Source organism: Catharus ustulatus, chromosome 13 (genome assembly GCF_009819885.2).
Source record: "Catharus ustulatus isolate bCatUst1 chromosome 13, bCatUst1.pri.v2, whole genome shotgun sequence".
Taxonomy (NCBI): Eukaryota; Metazoa; Chordata; class Aves; order Passeriformes; family Turdidae; genus Catharus; species Catharus ustulatus.
Genome location: NC_046233.1, coordinates 7,982,449 through 7,997,597, shown reverse-complemented (window position 1 = coordinate 7,997,597; position 15,149 = coordinate 7,982,449). Strand labels below are relative to the sequence as shown.

At 45.2% G+C, this 15,149-nt stretch overlaps 1 protein-coding gene across 18 annotated transcripts in view; it reads right to left on the bottom strand.

Moving 5' to 3' along the window:
• CADPS (calcium dependent secretion activator) overlaps window positions 1-15,149 on the bottom strand; it is a 204,919-nt gene that overhangs the window by 15,513 nt on the left and 174,257 nt on the right. For all 18 annotated transcript variants that reach the window (XM_033071283.1, XM_033071286.1, XM_033071294.1 and 15 more), the window contains 4 exons: window positions 14,830-14,904; window positions 13,682-13,765; window positions 8,620-8,652; window positions 5,926-6,033 (listed from right to left, as the gene is read on the bottom strand). In XM_033071283.1, the coding sequence (XP_032927174.1) occupies window positions 5,926-6,033; window positions 8,620-8,652; window positions 13,682-13,765; window positions 14,830-14,904 (300 nt within the window). The remainder of the gene's footprint in view (window positions 1-5,925; window positions 6,034-8,619; window positions 8,653-13,681; window positions 13,766-14,829; window positions 14,905-15,149) is intronic.

Sequence of the window (15,149 nt, the reverse complement as noted above, 5' to 3'; positions counted from 1 at the left end):
AGCTGCGTGGCTCTGGCTCCTCCAAAGATGCACAGGGAGGGAAAAGTAAGCTGCAATCCCTTGGGATCAGTGTGCCTAATTGTCTTCATTTCACAACTCACTCTGGAAGGGGAGAGAGGGGAAAAAAAAAAAGAAAAAACAACGCAGAAGAAATAGCTCTGTGGAGGCCATATCAGGATGGGAGTGGGAGAGAGTTAGTGCCCTAATGAGCAGTCTAGCTGCGTGGGAGGGAAACAGGTTGTTGTCTGTCTAAGAGAAAGCGGTGAGTGTGGCTACAGGCAGATACGAGATGGGAGCCCAGCGCGCAGCCTGATATCCGTTCTTCCCCTGATCCTGCAACCCGGCCTCCTGTGAGTAATTCTAACTCACTGTGAGTAGCTCCACTGACTCACAACCAGGCTTCTGAGATCGAAGAGGGGAAGGAGAAGGGAGGATGGGAAGGGTTCTCTTTTGGCATTTGATTGTGCCATGCAAGGCTTACGGTCTAGCAAGAAATGCCACGATCCTGCAAGCATGCCTTGAAGGAGCTGCCAAAATTCAAGTGAGTAACCCTGCTGAGGGCAAAAGCTTTGATTTTAAGAATAAGCTAATGCCTCAGTGTCTGCAGAGGACTTGCTGAATTAACTGATCTAACTGTGTTTTGTATTTTTTCAATATACTCAGGTGTGCTATCAGGCTCTAACATTTAGGTACTGAAACATATGCTGAGCTGCTTGTGGATCCTCCAGTGACAAATGCTTACTCAGGCTCCTGGAAATGTGTATAAAGATTTTGCTGAAGTCTGGAGACTCACACAGTGTCCTGCATCCTTATTATCTCTGATATTTAGAAATCAGATACCAGCAAGTGCAGCCTGCTTTGGAAACATGAGGACAGTCCTACACCATGTCCCCAACACTCCTGCTGGCCTGAGGGAAGAAACCTAAAATCCATCAAAATCCACCAGAGGCAATATCTGCCTCGGGATATCTCTCGGGCTTCCTAAAAGGCCAACTCAGCTGAGTCTGAGGGACAGGACTTGATGCTGGAGCCTCAGCCAGGGGCTTTTGCCTCCCTGAAGGTGGTGGGAAGGAGATGCTGGCTGCTCTAGCTGATGAGAGGACCTGGAGTGACTGTTCCTCTGCACTGAGGACAGCCAAGGGCAGAGCAAGCCCTGTTCTCCCCACTGCCCTTCCTGCTACACCTGCCAGACCCTGCTAATCCCACCCTGCTATCAAGACCAAGAGCTGTTTCTGTCTTGCAGAGAAGAACGGACGCATTTCTCTTTTCCGGAGTAAATTCTCCGTCTGCTATCCCGGCTGTGCCACAGACCAAGGGAGCTGAGCACTCACAGTGACAGTGAAGTGGTAAAACTGCCTTCTGCAAAAAGCACGCTGGCTGCTGCCACCTCGGCGGGCGCTATCACTGCGTGATTAAGTTCTTACCAGACTTTTTGGTAAAGGCAACCTTCCTGATCTGATAACTGCCAAGGACAAGCCAAATACGCGGGGTCAATCCATGCACACTTAATCTCCAGGAGGCAGATTAAGTGTATAATTGACCCATATAATCCATGTATCATCTCCAGTGAAATGTTTTCTATGTCCGGTTTAGGCAGACATGAGGCCCATAAGACAGCGATCAGAGACAGAATTACCATTGCAGTGGATTTCATCAAAGTTAGAGATGGCTTTTTAATCACTGATCTCAGAGACTGCTAGATTTAAGCAGATGAACTAGCACTAAGCACATCTGTTTTAATCCTTATCTTCTACTCAGGCTGGTGTCTTCAAGAAGTACAAGGAGGAAAAAAATAAATTAATTTTTTTTTAGGTCCTTGCAATCTTAGGAGCTTCTCTTGGTGTTTTGATCCCTCATATCAAAAGCATGTTTTTGTTTTTTTCGGTAAGATATTGAATTAATCATCAGAGAGAAAAATGCCATCTGCGCTATTCAGGGTCTGCATCAGGATGCTGGAATTCGCAGGATCTCGGGGAGCTCTCCCGATGTTCAGTAGCCTTTTGTGTGTGTGCTACTCGCTGTGGCTGGGGAGGAAATAGTCACCCTATGTTTTACATTAGTGTTTACCAATTTTTGTGGAAGAAAGGTTGGCATTCACACTATCTACTAGTCAATCATAGACTTTCTGGATCACATATGTTGTGACAGGTTGAAACCTATACTGTGAGTATCTAAGGCTGTTTGTAAAGATATACACACATACATGGATCTAGGAATAACTTCTGCCAAAGGGCACAACCCTCACAAGTAAAACTCCCACTGCTTTCAGACAAAATGATGGATGCATAAACTCTGATCCCATGAAATTCTGCGTGACCTAAGACAAAGAGGACCTGAATTTTGCAGGATTGGTCTGAAGACTCAAGATCACTCTGAAGATATTTCCCCATGTTTAAGATACACCCACTTGCTTCTGCCTCATTGTTCCTATAAAAAGTTCCATTCCGCATGTCAACTCTGCTCCCCTCTCTGGGCAAAAAGGGATAAAATTTTTCTTCCTATCAGGCACCACATAGAGTTTGTGACCCTTCTGCACTGTGTGCAAAGGACCATAGGGTTTAAATCCCAAAGCACCCAGCCAGGCACAGGAGCGCAGGGAGCGGATGCTACGGCTATTCTGAAATTCCTCTGTTACCACTGCTCTCTATAAATGGGCCTTATTGCACTGTTTTAGCTTTAAATGTTATCAAATTAGTGAGCCAGGCCAAGTAAATAAGTCATGTTACTCTGCAGTAAACAGCACTGCCAAAAAGCTAGTTAGGTTTTGATTACCAGCAGAACTCCACGATCAATCTGTTCATTCAATGATCCCAAGAATACAGATTTTTAAAATTAAGATGACTCTATTTCAGGGAGGCAGGAAAACCCATCCTGACTAATTTGCAGAATTAAGAGGATTAACATAGAGACCACACAGAAATATAACAATAAGCTGCCACAAACACCAGTATGTCCCAAAGAGCAGAATCCTGTTCTGCAGGCACGAGCAAGTCAGGCAATGCAGGGGAAGAGAGATGGTTTCTAAGCTAAGAAATCATAGCAAATGCCAAGAAAAGACATATTAACCCAGCTTCTCCTGGGACATAGCCTAACACACTCTGGAGCCTCTGTTCCTGGGAGGAAACAGGTGGGGAATAAATGGAAACACAGGACAGGACGCAGGCATTAGGGATATCTCAGCAGTTCAAACTCCACAGAATGTGTGACACAACCTTGCACTGTGCACCTCTGCTCCTGCACTGCTCAGGACTGTGCAGAATGGAGATGTAGCCCCACACTGTGAGTGTCTTTACTGAGTGCACAAGACCTGCCTGCAGGCAGGTTTAAGCTGTTTGCTGCCACTGCTGTCCCTATTGTCATACAACAGCCTAAACTGGACTGAGATCTGGCTGGGGCAAGCCAGCACCACTGCACTAAACCAGCTGAGGACCTGGCTGTGGAAGTGTTAATAATCTCATTGCCTGGAGAAACTGCAGCTAAGAGGATTGCTCCCCTGCCATGCTGGGGGAAGAGGGAACAAAATCAAGTCCAACTCAGCATCATAAATTCAATTTTTGATTATTCCTCTTCTCTTTCTTATTAAAGAGGTTAAGTTAGTACATAAAATGACCTTGGAAAATGAGACCAAAGGAGCTTAAAGACCCCACAACCATGCTGCTTTCCTGGGTTAGGTGAGAGGGACAAAAGGCTGCAGGGCTCTGTCTGAGCTCAATAATGGAGTTTAGCACTTGCTCCTGCCTTTACCCAAATATGGATGAACACAGCACCAACATAAACGGGGTCTGGTGACCTGCATGCAAACCCTGTGCTGGTACTGACCCACCAGGAGCACCTGAGCCAGGAGCCAGCTCCTTCAGCTGCAACCTGACAAAGACAATACACGACTGCTCAACACATAATTCCACGTTTTGGGTGACAAGGGCTTGGCACAATCCATTCCCTCCTTGCAAAGCAACTGCCCCACAGCTCACCCTGCTCATGGGCACACACTCACGTACATGAGACACATGCAAACATGCCAGTAGCATTAGATCCCAACTCTGTCCCGCTGGGATGGCAACAGGAATGGAACAGGAGTGGGAACATGAATGGGAACAGGAATGGGAACAGCTCCCACATGCTGCAATTCCCTCCTGCAGCCAGTGTAGGTCAAAACAGGCAGAGCAATGTAAAAACCCCATCCTTGATTATTTAATTCCACATGGATCGGGAAACTTGAGGAAGGCAGGGAGGGAAAGAAGGGTTTTTCATTTTTTGCTTTCCACCAAGGTATCTGCTCTTCCCTTTTTTTGTACATGTCAACTGTTAATTTGTTTAAAATACAGCTTGGTAAAACCAAGTATGAGTGGATCAAACTGAAATCAATATTTGTGTTAATTACAGCCTTTTGAAAATTGGAAATAATGGCCCAAATCGGTACAAACACACCAACTGTGAATCATAGGGAAAGGATGAGGGAAAAGGCAGTGTGGGCATTGAAAAGAACAGTCCAGATGAGCTCTGGAAATTTAACTGCTCGTGGAATAAATTTCAACACAAACGAGCAATGCACTCGCAGGCCCGCTGCAGATGGAAGCGACAGTCTTTTGTTTTATGTTTTGTTTTTCCTCCCCATGCCTGCTTGATGGGTGATTTGCGTCTGGTGCTCACGCTGCAAACTCTCCCCGGAGCGCGCACGAGCCGAGCCCGGAGGAGGCACTGCTGTGCTCTGTGCATGAATGAGGCATTCCCAGTGGATATGGGTCATGCTAGTAGATGTACACAGTAAGATTATTTGACTCTTAATTCATGCCACTTGATATAATGTGATAAAACATTTGACATGAGAGATAAGTTCCATTTTAATCTGGTGAGTTACAGGGGAAAGAAAGAGTGGGAATTGTAAAGGAAGAAGAGGCTTCTGAGGGACAGGTAATGTGCAGAAAGAGAAGTATCAAGTGAAGGAAAAGGTTGGTTGGGGAAAAAGCAGCTTTCCCTGCACACTGAGGAAGCAAAAGAGTGAGTAAAGAAAGCACAGAAGGCTGTTAGAGTTCCAGAGCCAGGAGATTGAGACATGGCACTGCTGAGAGACGGAAGGAAGGAAAGTAGGGAAATAAGCTGCTTCAAACAGAAATTGAGAAATGGACAAATACCCTAGAGAGACTGAAACACTAATGCTGCAGGCTGGTCATCAACAGAAAACCTTTACTATAGGACAGCTACAGGGACAGAAAGGTTGTAACAAAACAAAAGCAATGGAAACAGAGATATTTTTAACATGCAACCAAACCTAAAAAACTCAGGCATCACAGGTCACTGTTCTCCCACAGTCCAACAAACTGTTCTTGCCCAACTGAAAATTGGCTGTGATCATCTGGGTCAGTTCCTACTGGCCATCTTCATCAAGGAGACCATGTCTCAAATTTGCCTTTGGTGGCAGACACCACAACAGGGTCCTCCTTTATACCAAAGCCCATTCATAATCAGCTCTGTTTAGATTAGCTTCTAAAATTAAAGTTTAGTATGTTAAATTTGCTGTCAGATTTGGAGTGCTTGTCAGTGAAACAATGCAAAATGTGCAGAAGAACTGGCACTTAGCAAACACATCTGCCAAAAGCCTGGTTCAAATTTGGACAGTGAGAACAATGACTGAGATATTCTGATACAGAGAAATTTACACAAGCTAAAAGATGTTAAAGAGTTCTCTTAGAAGATACTGTTTCTTTAAAATCCACACACAGACTAAGACACAGTAGACCAGAGTAGAGATTTAAAGCAGGCAGAGAGCAGATATGAGCCTTAGTCAGAAAGAAAGGAAAGATTCATTTATTTTTTAAAGCTATAAGCAATAAATTTTCTCAAAATGTGACTTATCCTCCTGTCTTATTTTGTCACATTTTGGGTCTCTCCTGCTTGGTGTCCAAGGAGGAGAGGGCATTTACTTACATCAAATAACCTTTCTATATACATCTCCTCATTGACCTTATCACGCAGGACATCCTGAGAGTGGCGGACAAATGTCACATAGGCATCAGCAACATCCATTCCTGGCTTCTGCATGGAGGAGAGAAGAGAGAGAGAGAAAAACATGAGTAGTGATGCAGGGGGCAGCTTCTCTGTGCAGCCTCATCACTGCTTTTCCTTCTCTTCCATCTCCTGCTGTCCTCCTGCAGTTTGCCCTTTCCTTACCTGATCAACACTTACCTGATGTCACATTTCTACACAGCTCTCTGCAGAATTTAACTGATTTTTAAAGAGCAACCTTAAAGCATGCAAGGTTTTGGGGATAACAGCATTCCTTTAAAGCAAATGGGAACTGAAGCAGCTGGATCAGAAAATACTTAAAAAAAAAAAATCTCGTTTGAGTTCACATTGCTTGATATATTGGATTCAAACTTACCTCAAAGGAAACCCATTAAAATATGGTAACACGAGTCATTACAAGAGCTGCCACAAAACCTTAAATTTGTGTGGCACATTGTAAGTTTGTTAATAACTAGTGTCATTAGTTTCCATTACTGTGATTTACCTCAGATCACAGAGTATCATTTCTCTGCAAGATACGATTGTCAGTCGCTGTAAATTGAAGTTAGTTAACACATCCGTGTAATTTCCAGGGTGAAAATGAGGACAGTTTGGAAAGCAGTAGGAAGGGAGTTTTTTAATACAAAGCAAACAATTATCAAGCAAAGGGCCAGTGCTTGGCCCTTGGGAAGGCAGTGACATTTCTTAACACCTACTGCAACAATGACAAGGTATTAATTTGAAAAACAATGAGGACAACACAAACGTGGCAGTAGTCAAGTGTTACACTTTCAAGCAATTTTCAGTCTGCTGATGGTGCCCATTCCAAGGCAGGATTAGATGGATTGGTTTGTACCAAGACAATTGCAACAGAATTACAGAATTAGATTTAACTAACATTTGTGGAATTAAATGTAAGTGGTGGGTTTCTGTTCAAATAGGATTTGAACAGGATTTCCTCTTTGTCCTCTAGTCAAACGGGTTTTTCTTTCTCCTTTCCTTGGAAAGGCAGTGGCTCATGGGGTGGCCTCTGCACAGGTCTGGGGGCTGTGTGGGGCTGAGTTCATTACAAGTGTTGAGGCTGCCAAGGAAGACACTGTAATGTGGTTTAATTTCCAGGGGCAGGTGGAGAAACAACTGAAAACTTAGTCAGGTGAATGATTTCTGCTCTGATTTACACAAAGAACTGGAGCATCTGTCCGGCTTTGAGGAGAGGAGCAGATCCTGCTGCAGAACCCCAAGGGTGTCCAAGGTACAAAGCTTTTGGAAAAGCTTGGAAGAGCTGCATAGCATTTTATTAAGACAGCTTCCCTGGAGATGCTTTACTTTTCAGGAACACAGAGGCCTCAGAGAAGGCCATGTTTCACCCCAGAAGTTACTTAAAATAACTGTTCTGTGTTCAAATTTCTGATGACTAAATATTTAAGATGCACTGAAACAATCAGGAATTTCATCTGAAGGATCTCCATATTTTCAGGGCAAGAAATAAATTCTGAATTTTTCTTTCCAAGGTTCTCAAAAATCTCACTTTTATTACTCCAAAAAGAACCAGATGCCAGGATCTGGGGTATTTTAAACCAAGCAACACCTCTTACTGTTGAAGAGTTTGTCTTTTCCATGCTGGGCTCAAGATATGATAATTTTGTAGGCAACATTTAGGTTGGGCTAAAGGGCTAAAAACACCAAATGCAGATGATGTGGTCCAAAATGCCTGATAAATTTATCACATTTGCATATGAGAACATGCAGAACAACACACCTGCATTAAATATACACACATTATACATATACATCATCAAACACAACTGAGTTACTCTTGATTTCCACTGCCCAGTCTAACTGATGTGGCATATTAAGATCTATTTTTCTGCATTTGCAGTTGCTCAGGATCTTTCTGCCTGTAAATGTTACAGTAACCCCTTATTCCAGCCAACATCCATATATTACACTTCAACTTAATTTAAATGTAAATTTCTGGCAAGTTAAGTGCTCTGTCTAAGAACATTAAGGGCTCTTTTCCTTATGAATCAAGGTCTAATTAGAGGAGACGATGTACAGTTTTCCTACACCAATTACAGAAAAATGGAAAAATTTATTTTCATTAACAATTTCCCAAACACATGTTGGTAGCTCATCACCATTTCCCCAAAGTAATAAAAAAGTCATTTTCCAAAAGAGTAAAATAAACCAACAATTAGAAGAACAAAAATAAAATAGATTAGCTAATGTGTTAGATGTGTGTTGGCTCAGTTCTAACATGTCTGGACTTTTTGTTTGGAAATTATACTGTATTTGTACAAGTCCAAATGAAGAATTAACAGAATGCACTGCTCCCATTTTTTTTTTTTTTCAAATGTGATTCAAGCCAATTGCATAAATATGGTACCTTTTTGACACCATCTGCAAATTGTTGCCTAAACAGCCTCATAGGTCTCCATATGAGGGTAACTGCTCATTATTAACATAATGGAAATATCCTTTCCAGTTCAAATGTTAGAAGTATGAAGGCCCATGGTTCAATCTTGGCTGTTAATGCCTAATGTGGGTTGCTACACATGCCATAAACCAAAGCACAATGCAAATTACTATGACAGAAGTTGTTTAAATTGTGCTTACGGGTACATCCACGTATTTGGAAGCAGCCTTCACCTGTAAAAGAACAAGAAGAGAGTTAACACCACCAGTACCTTTTCAGGTCTGTTTTTTTTCTTTAAATTCTGCAAGACCATCTCCAGTCAAGACTTGGGACAACATAATGCTGAGTAGGTTGAAAAGGGTGATGAAACTCACTTTCCTGTCTAAAAGGGTGGTATTTTTGTTGTTGTTTTTTTTTGGAGAGGTAACTTTACTGCTGCTAAAGCTCTAATAGCAGCAGATGATAGTGTGGGAGTTGTGCTTCTACTTCAGCGAGCGGGGGAAGATGGGGTTCGTAAGAAGACATCGTTATTTTCTTCGGAGGCCTCGCTCTCCACCTGATGCCACGTGTCTCCCAAGGCACTGCATGTCTCTCCTGCTGGGAGCTGTATCCCAGGAGCAGTGGCAGCTCTCCTGGGAGTGGGGCATGATGGCATGGTGAGGCTGGCAGGGCTAGACACAAGAAAGCACCTGAAGGACCCTAATTTTGCTCCCTTCCCATGGTCCTGCCCATGGTGTGCTTTCCCCAGTTGTGCAGGTTGTAGCCTGGGACATTGTCAAGACCAGGCTGGACGAGGTTTTGAGTAACCTGGATAGTGGAAGGTGTCCTTGCCTGTGGCAGGAGGGTTCAAAGGAGATGATTTTTAAGATCCCTTCCAACTCAAACCATTCAGTGATGCTCTGCTAGGCTGAGGGATTTCTGAGAAGTTGTGCACATGAATGCTGTGGCTGGGATGCTTGGAAAGTTGTGTTCAAGTTTCTGTTACCTTCACACACAGCCTCTCCTGCACTCACTTGTTCCTCCCTCGCATCGGTGAATTCAAACCAAAAATTGTTATTTTCCCCCTTTTTGCTGGTCCTGATGCTGGTAAGACCACGTTGGGGCAGTGTGTTCATGCCATGCCACGCAAAAACCCCGAAGCTTTTCTGCTTCCCAGACTGCACAGCCACCTCATCTTCCCCTGATTTTCCTCCCTTTTTAGATGATGTTATTGGAGGGAGGGTATCAGAGATGGACACTGCACTCTGTGGTGTCATCACAAGCTGGAGTGATCAGCAAGACCCCAAAGTGACTTTGTCTGTGCTTGTCCATGAAGCAGGGTGCACATTGCCTGGCACAGGAGGCAGGGTGGCCCCTGACGTCAGGGCCAACTCTTCCAACTGAGCAGTGGCCAGCTGGCCACAGAGACCTTTTTCCCACTGTAGCATAAGGCACAGTGTCTAGAAAGAGTATGGCTGGGATTTTCCTCAACGCTTCTGCTTTTAATTAGGGTAAGCGTTGCCGGCCATCTTTGTTTGGGTGTAAAAGCTCACCTGCTTTTAAATATTTCTAAAGCTACCATTAAAACAGCCTAAATATAACACGCACACAGTTGCATCTTGGGATGAATAAATTATGTGTCCCGAATGAGAGAATGAATGTATGTGTGAGACAGAATGTGAGAGTGGGTGGAAGCACTCATATGGTGTGTGTGGGGGGTGCATAATTAAGCACAATGAGGCGATACAAAAGACCAGACTGGTGGTAATTGCCGAGGTGAACGCGGCGAGTATTGGCAGCGCCCAGGCTGCCGAGCCGGGGGGCAAGAACAGAGGGAAGGGCGTGAGGAGGGCACCGAGCGCCTGCTGCTGTGCTGTGACCCCGGCTCTGGCTGCCAGAGAGGCTGCAGGGGGACGGGGCAGAAAAATCAGCACCAGAGCAAACACTTGTCTTGTCTCCAGGTATTCCTGTTTCCAGCCAGCTGTCTGGACACCTTGCCCTGTCTCTGCGTTTATCCTCACAACTTTGTTGGGAGGAGGAGAAGTGCTATCCCTTGCTCCTGCAGAATGGGAGCGGAGGAGCCTCAGCCTCCGTGCGCGAAGGCAGCTGGAGCCCATCCAGTGGATGCAGCTCCAGGAGAGCAGGCAGCCATGGCACACCCACGCAGGCAGGGTGCCCATGCGAGCACCAAACCAGCAGTTTTTCTGAGCAGCAAAGCCCAACAATCAGGAGGAAAGCCTGGAAAACAATGTGGCTCATCAGCCTGCAGAACTCAAGCTGGGGTCCTTGCTCCAGGACTACACCTGTACCTCCAAATATCGTACAGAGCATGAATCCAGGCACAGGCAAACCTGCCAGCTGAGTGTGGATTTAGCACTCTTGGGTCCAGCTTAGCGCCACTTTCAAACTACCTTCTCCAAAGCCAAGAGGCGACAAGAATAACTCAGCTTCCTGCGATCTCCTCCCTCCACCCACAAAAAAACTGAGCTGCTTCTCCTGCCCACTCTCCTTTAATCAGAATAATTACTTGTTTTTCTTTAAAGTCAGATTTGGCTACATTTAGTGAAATTTCCAAACTGCCGGATGTTGTGTGATTTTTGCTAGGCTGCCGTTTTTCACAAAGTATGTGACTTTGCCATGAAACATCTCAGTTTACCATACAAATTTTGCACAGAACAAAAATAAGATCTTTTACTTCAGTCTCCCTTGGGTAATGTGGAATCTTTGGTTATAATTACCACAGGTGTAATGCTCTGCCTACAGAGGCCATCCAGATTACAGGGAATTTTAGCAGCTGGCATTCCTTTAAGTCAGTGGATCTGCACATGCAGACACCCAGCCAGGGCCTGGGCTGCTGCCGCCAAGATGCACTCAAATGTAGCAACAAACAGAAAAAAAAAAAAGTCTGGCCAAATTTAGAAGGGTGTTTTCCTCTCAAAGTGCTCTGCAAGGAGAAGTGGCTAGTGAGAATTTATTAGGACAACAGATGCATTAATTTTATCTTGAATTTCGAGGCAAGAATTGGAAATGAGGATATCCTACTAGGTGATAAAACTGTCTGTCACAAGACCCCCGAGTACATGTCACTTGCAGAGCGCCTGGAAAACACGCGATGAAAGAAGTTGGTGGAAGGGGGTGGGAGACTAATGCTTTCTGGAGCTCAGTGGCTTGGACCATCACACTTTGTTGTATTTGTTCAGACAGGGAAAACGTGGGAGGTGGTGCAAGCATGCTGTAACAAGAGAGAGATTTTGTATTTATCACTGCAAAGACTAAATACAGCAAGTCACATTACTACTGCAGGGAGAGGAGACTTGCTAAGCCCAGTGCCAAAGGGGTCAGGGCTGCTCCTCAGCCTCCTCTCCCAGTGACTCCCAGCAAATATGGGGGCCAAAGTGAGAGACGTCCCTTTGTCAGGAAGGAGCAATCCTGCTCCTCTGTCGTGTGCCCAGCCCACTTGCTGTGGGCGAGGGACCAACACTTTCCTCGAGACATGCACACACCACGCACAGCAGCTATTTGGATACACATCCCTTCCTGACTGAAAACTCATGAAATGCAGGCTTTGGAACCATGTTCGAAGGCTGTGGGGCTGTTGGAGTGTGTTTTGCTGCTGCTGGGGCAGTTAACTGTCAGCAAGCATCCCAGGAGCAGCAGAGAGGATGCCTGAACCCCATGCACCCCTTTGCTGGTCCCAACAGGTGCCCAGAGCCCAGGTGCAGCCAGGGCTTTGCTCAGCAATCAAAGGGAGCAGCACTCGACAGGGTAAACAGTGGGATGTGGTGGGAGCAGCACAGCATCAACCAAGGAACAGCTTGGATTCACGAAGGAAGGGCTGCACATTACACTGTCTACACGGGCTGATGCTGGTACTTCCGATGCCTGGAAAGCTGCCGCCTCCACATCCTCTGCTGCTGGCACACAAGCATTTCCTAACCCTCCACAGCACTGGAATGAGGGAAGGTGTCCAGGTAACCCAAGCCATACCCTGCATGCCCTGGAGCACAGGAGAGCACAGCCCTGGGGCTGTAAGCACGCAGGGTTTATTCTGGGAGAGGAGCTGCACTGCGGGGCGGTGAATGGACACCCTCCCTTCCTCTCTTCTGTGAAGAACAAAGTGCCTCCAGCACACCTGAAAAGGCAGAATGCTTAGTTTGAACCCCATGGTGGTTCAGATAAGCTGCCAGACTGTGTACACAAAGCTGCCAAGAGCAGTTTCTTGCCTCTGCTGTTAAGCCTTCCTAAATCCATCTCCATTTCCAGATGGATCCTACAAACTGCCTCAAACTCAGCAAAAGGGCCCAAGAGTAGCAAACAGCAGACATTTGCAAGTAACTAAGACAACTCCAAAATGAGATTTTGGAAAGCCTTCCCGGTTTGCAGAGCAGTGCCTTCTGCCTCTTGCCCAGTCTCTGCGAACAAGTGAGTGCAGGAGAGGCTGCACATGAAGGCAACAGGGCTGGGGTGTGAAATGTGAACACAACTTTCCAAGCAGCCACAGGCATTCATGTGCACAACTGTCTGTGAGCTGAGAGAAGTGAAGTCCTGCTTGCACAGAGACACTCCTGTAAACTTTCTGGCACATGTATTTTCAGAAGACCTTTGGAAATCAGCTGCCATGTGTTCATCCTAAGAAGCTGTCACAACACTTTTCTGGAATACAGCTCTGATTGTTAAACCATTGCTGGATACTGAGACCAGTTTTGCACAGACAGTGGTCTGGTCCTATACCTTGCTGGGAAATTTGTAGTGAGCTGTGGATTGGTTCCTCAGTGTTAGGGAGAAATATGATATTAGAGGCACCTTGTGCCTTGTGTCCTCATGGCATTTCCCCTACCTTGTTCTCTTTTAGAAACACATAGTTACTCCCTTTGTCTCCCCTATTTAGCTGTTCACTATTTAAGATAGTCACAGCCAGAAGGTACAGCCAGAAGTTACAGCCAAACGACTGAGAGGAACACACCTGTCACGTGAAGTGACAATGAAGCTAATTACATGTACAATGCAATGGTGTTTTACATCTTCATATGTAACTTCTGCAGAATAAATTTCACCAAGCTGAGCGATGGATGGAGATGGCTTTTCTCTGTGCATTCTGGATGTTTATCTACTGTATATCTGCATACAGGCTGTTTGTGTATTCATGTGGGGGTTACAGTGATCAAACATCATCAAATGGAAGAATTATTAGGTAGCTGATCTAGTCCTGGGAGAGCAGGAGGTTACAACTCAGAAGAAAAAGCAAAGAAAAGAAAAAGGAAGGAAACTATAGTCTGTACTTACAGTAAATGACAGGAATGAAGAAAACAATGTTCCTTCGTCATATCTAGACAGTTTGGCCAAGACTCCTTCCAAAATGGTGACAAACTACAAAGACAAAAAATACTGCAATTATTTTTAATAGTTGGACGAGGGTGTAAAAATCTGCATCACCTTCAAAGGAGCCAGCCGACCTCTCAGCATTGCCAAAGGAAAGGGTCACCTGTCCCTGAGCACAGTGGGGAGTGGGGAGAAAGGAATGCTTCCTTTTGGGTGCTGTCGTGCACCTTGGTGCACCTCTTGCTGACTGGGAATCACCTAATCACCCCTCAGTGTCCTGGGTGGTGCAGGGGACAGGAGGTGGGTGCAGTGTGTGGGGAATCCAACAGAGTCTCTCTGGATGGGGAAGGCTAAGGTTCCTGCTCCCAGTACGCAGTGGCAAGCACGCAGCTAGCTGGGTATTCTTGCAGAAGAATTGAACTGGCATATGTTGGCGGATTATGTTTAAAGGTCTCCACTGTATAATAGGGATGACTTGTTCTCAGAAAGTTTGAAACTAGAGGAAAACACACGCCACCATCTTTCTCCTTACATACCAATTCCCCTCCGTGTTAGCACAGCACACCAGACCTACACAACCACCCAAGGGGAATGCTGGCAACTGAGCTACAGAAGCTGACTCTGATGAAAAACAATTCCCAAACAATTAAACCTGACATTTTGGAATGTATTTCCCACTACTGTCATCTCTAAATTAATTTCTTAGAAGAGCATATGGTGATCTTGCACAAGATGAGCTATTTTGTCCACACAACCTCGTGCGTAGGAGTGGTGACCACCTCTGCATGCCACCCCAATGGCTCTGCAGCAGCATTTAGCAGTGCCACCCCCTGACAGCAGCTACCCCAGTGCTGTGGGGTGATGCTGACCATGGGGTGTTACCCCATCAACACAATTCTGGCCCAGCATGGTAGCCCTGCTAGCAGAGCATTACGTCTCATGTAGTTCCTTATCAACAAAGAGTCACCATGAAAGGACTGGCAGATAGATGATCTTGCCTCTGAGAAACAAGAAGCCAATTCAACATCCTAATGTGTCACATTTTAATGGAAACACACATATTAGAGATGCAACGTTAACAGTGAATCACTTCACCTGAAGTCGAGGGTTACCTTTGCCACTAGGAGTGTTATCATTTCTTTGACGGTTTCCTCAATTAGTTCATCTATTTTTGAATGGTACTGGTGCTAAAGAAAAATAAAAGGAGAGGGGGAGGAAAATATTAGCATTGATCACAGCCAACAGCTCTACACTTGTCAGTCTCTTCCCTTGGTAAGCCATAACACATAGTATTAAACCAAAGAATTAAGTGGCTTATTACCCTGTTCCCCATTGCAGTGGACAGTGACTACTTACATTTGTAGGAGAGACCTTGAATTCAGGAGAATCCTGCATCAGTTTTGGAGCATGGGCAAACCCTGCTCTGTCCTGT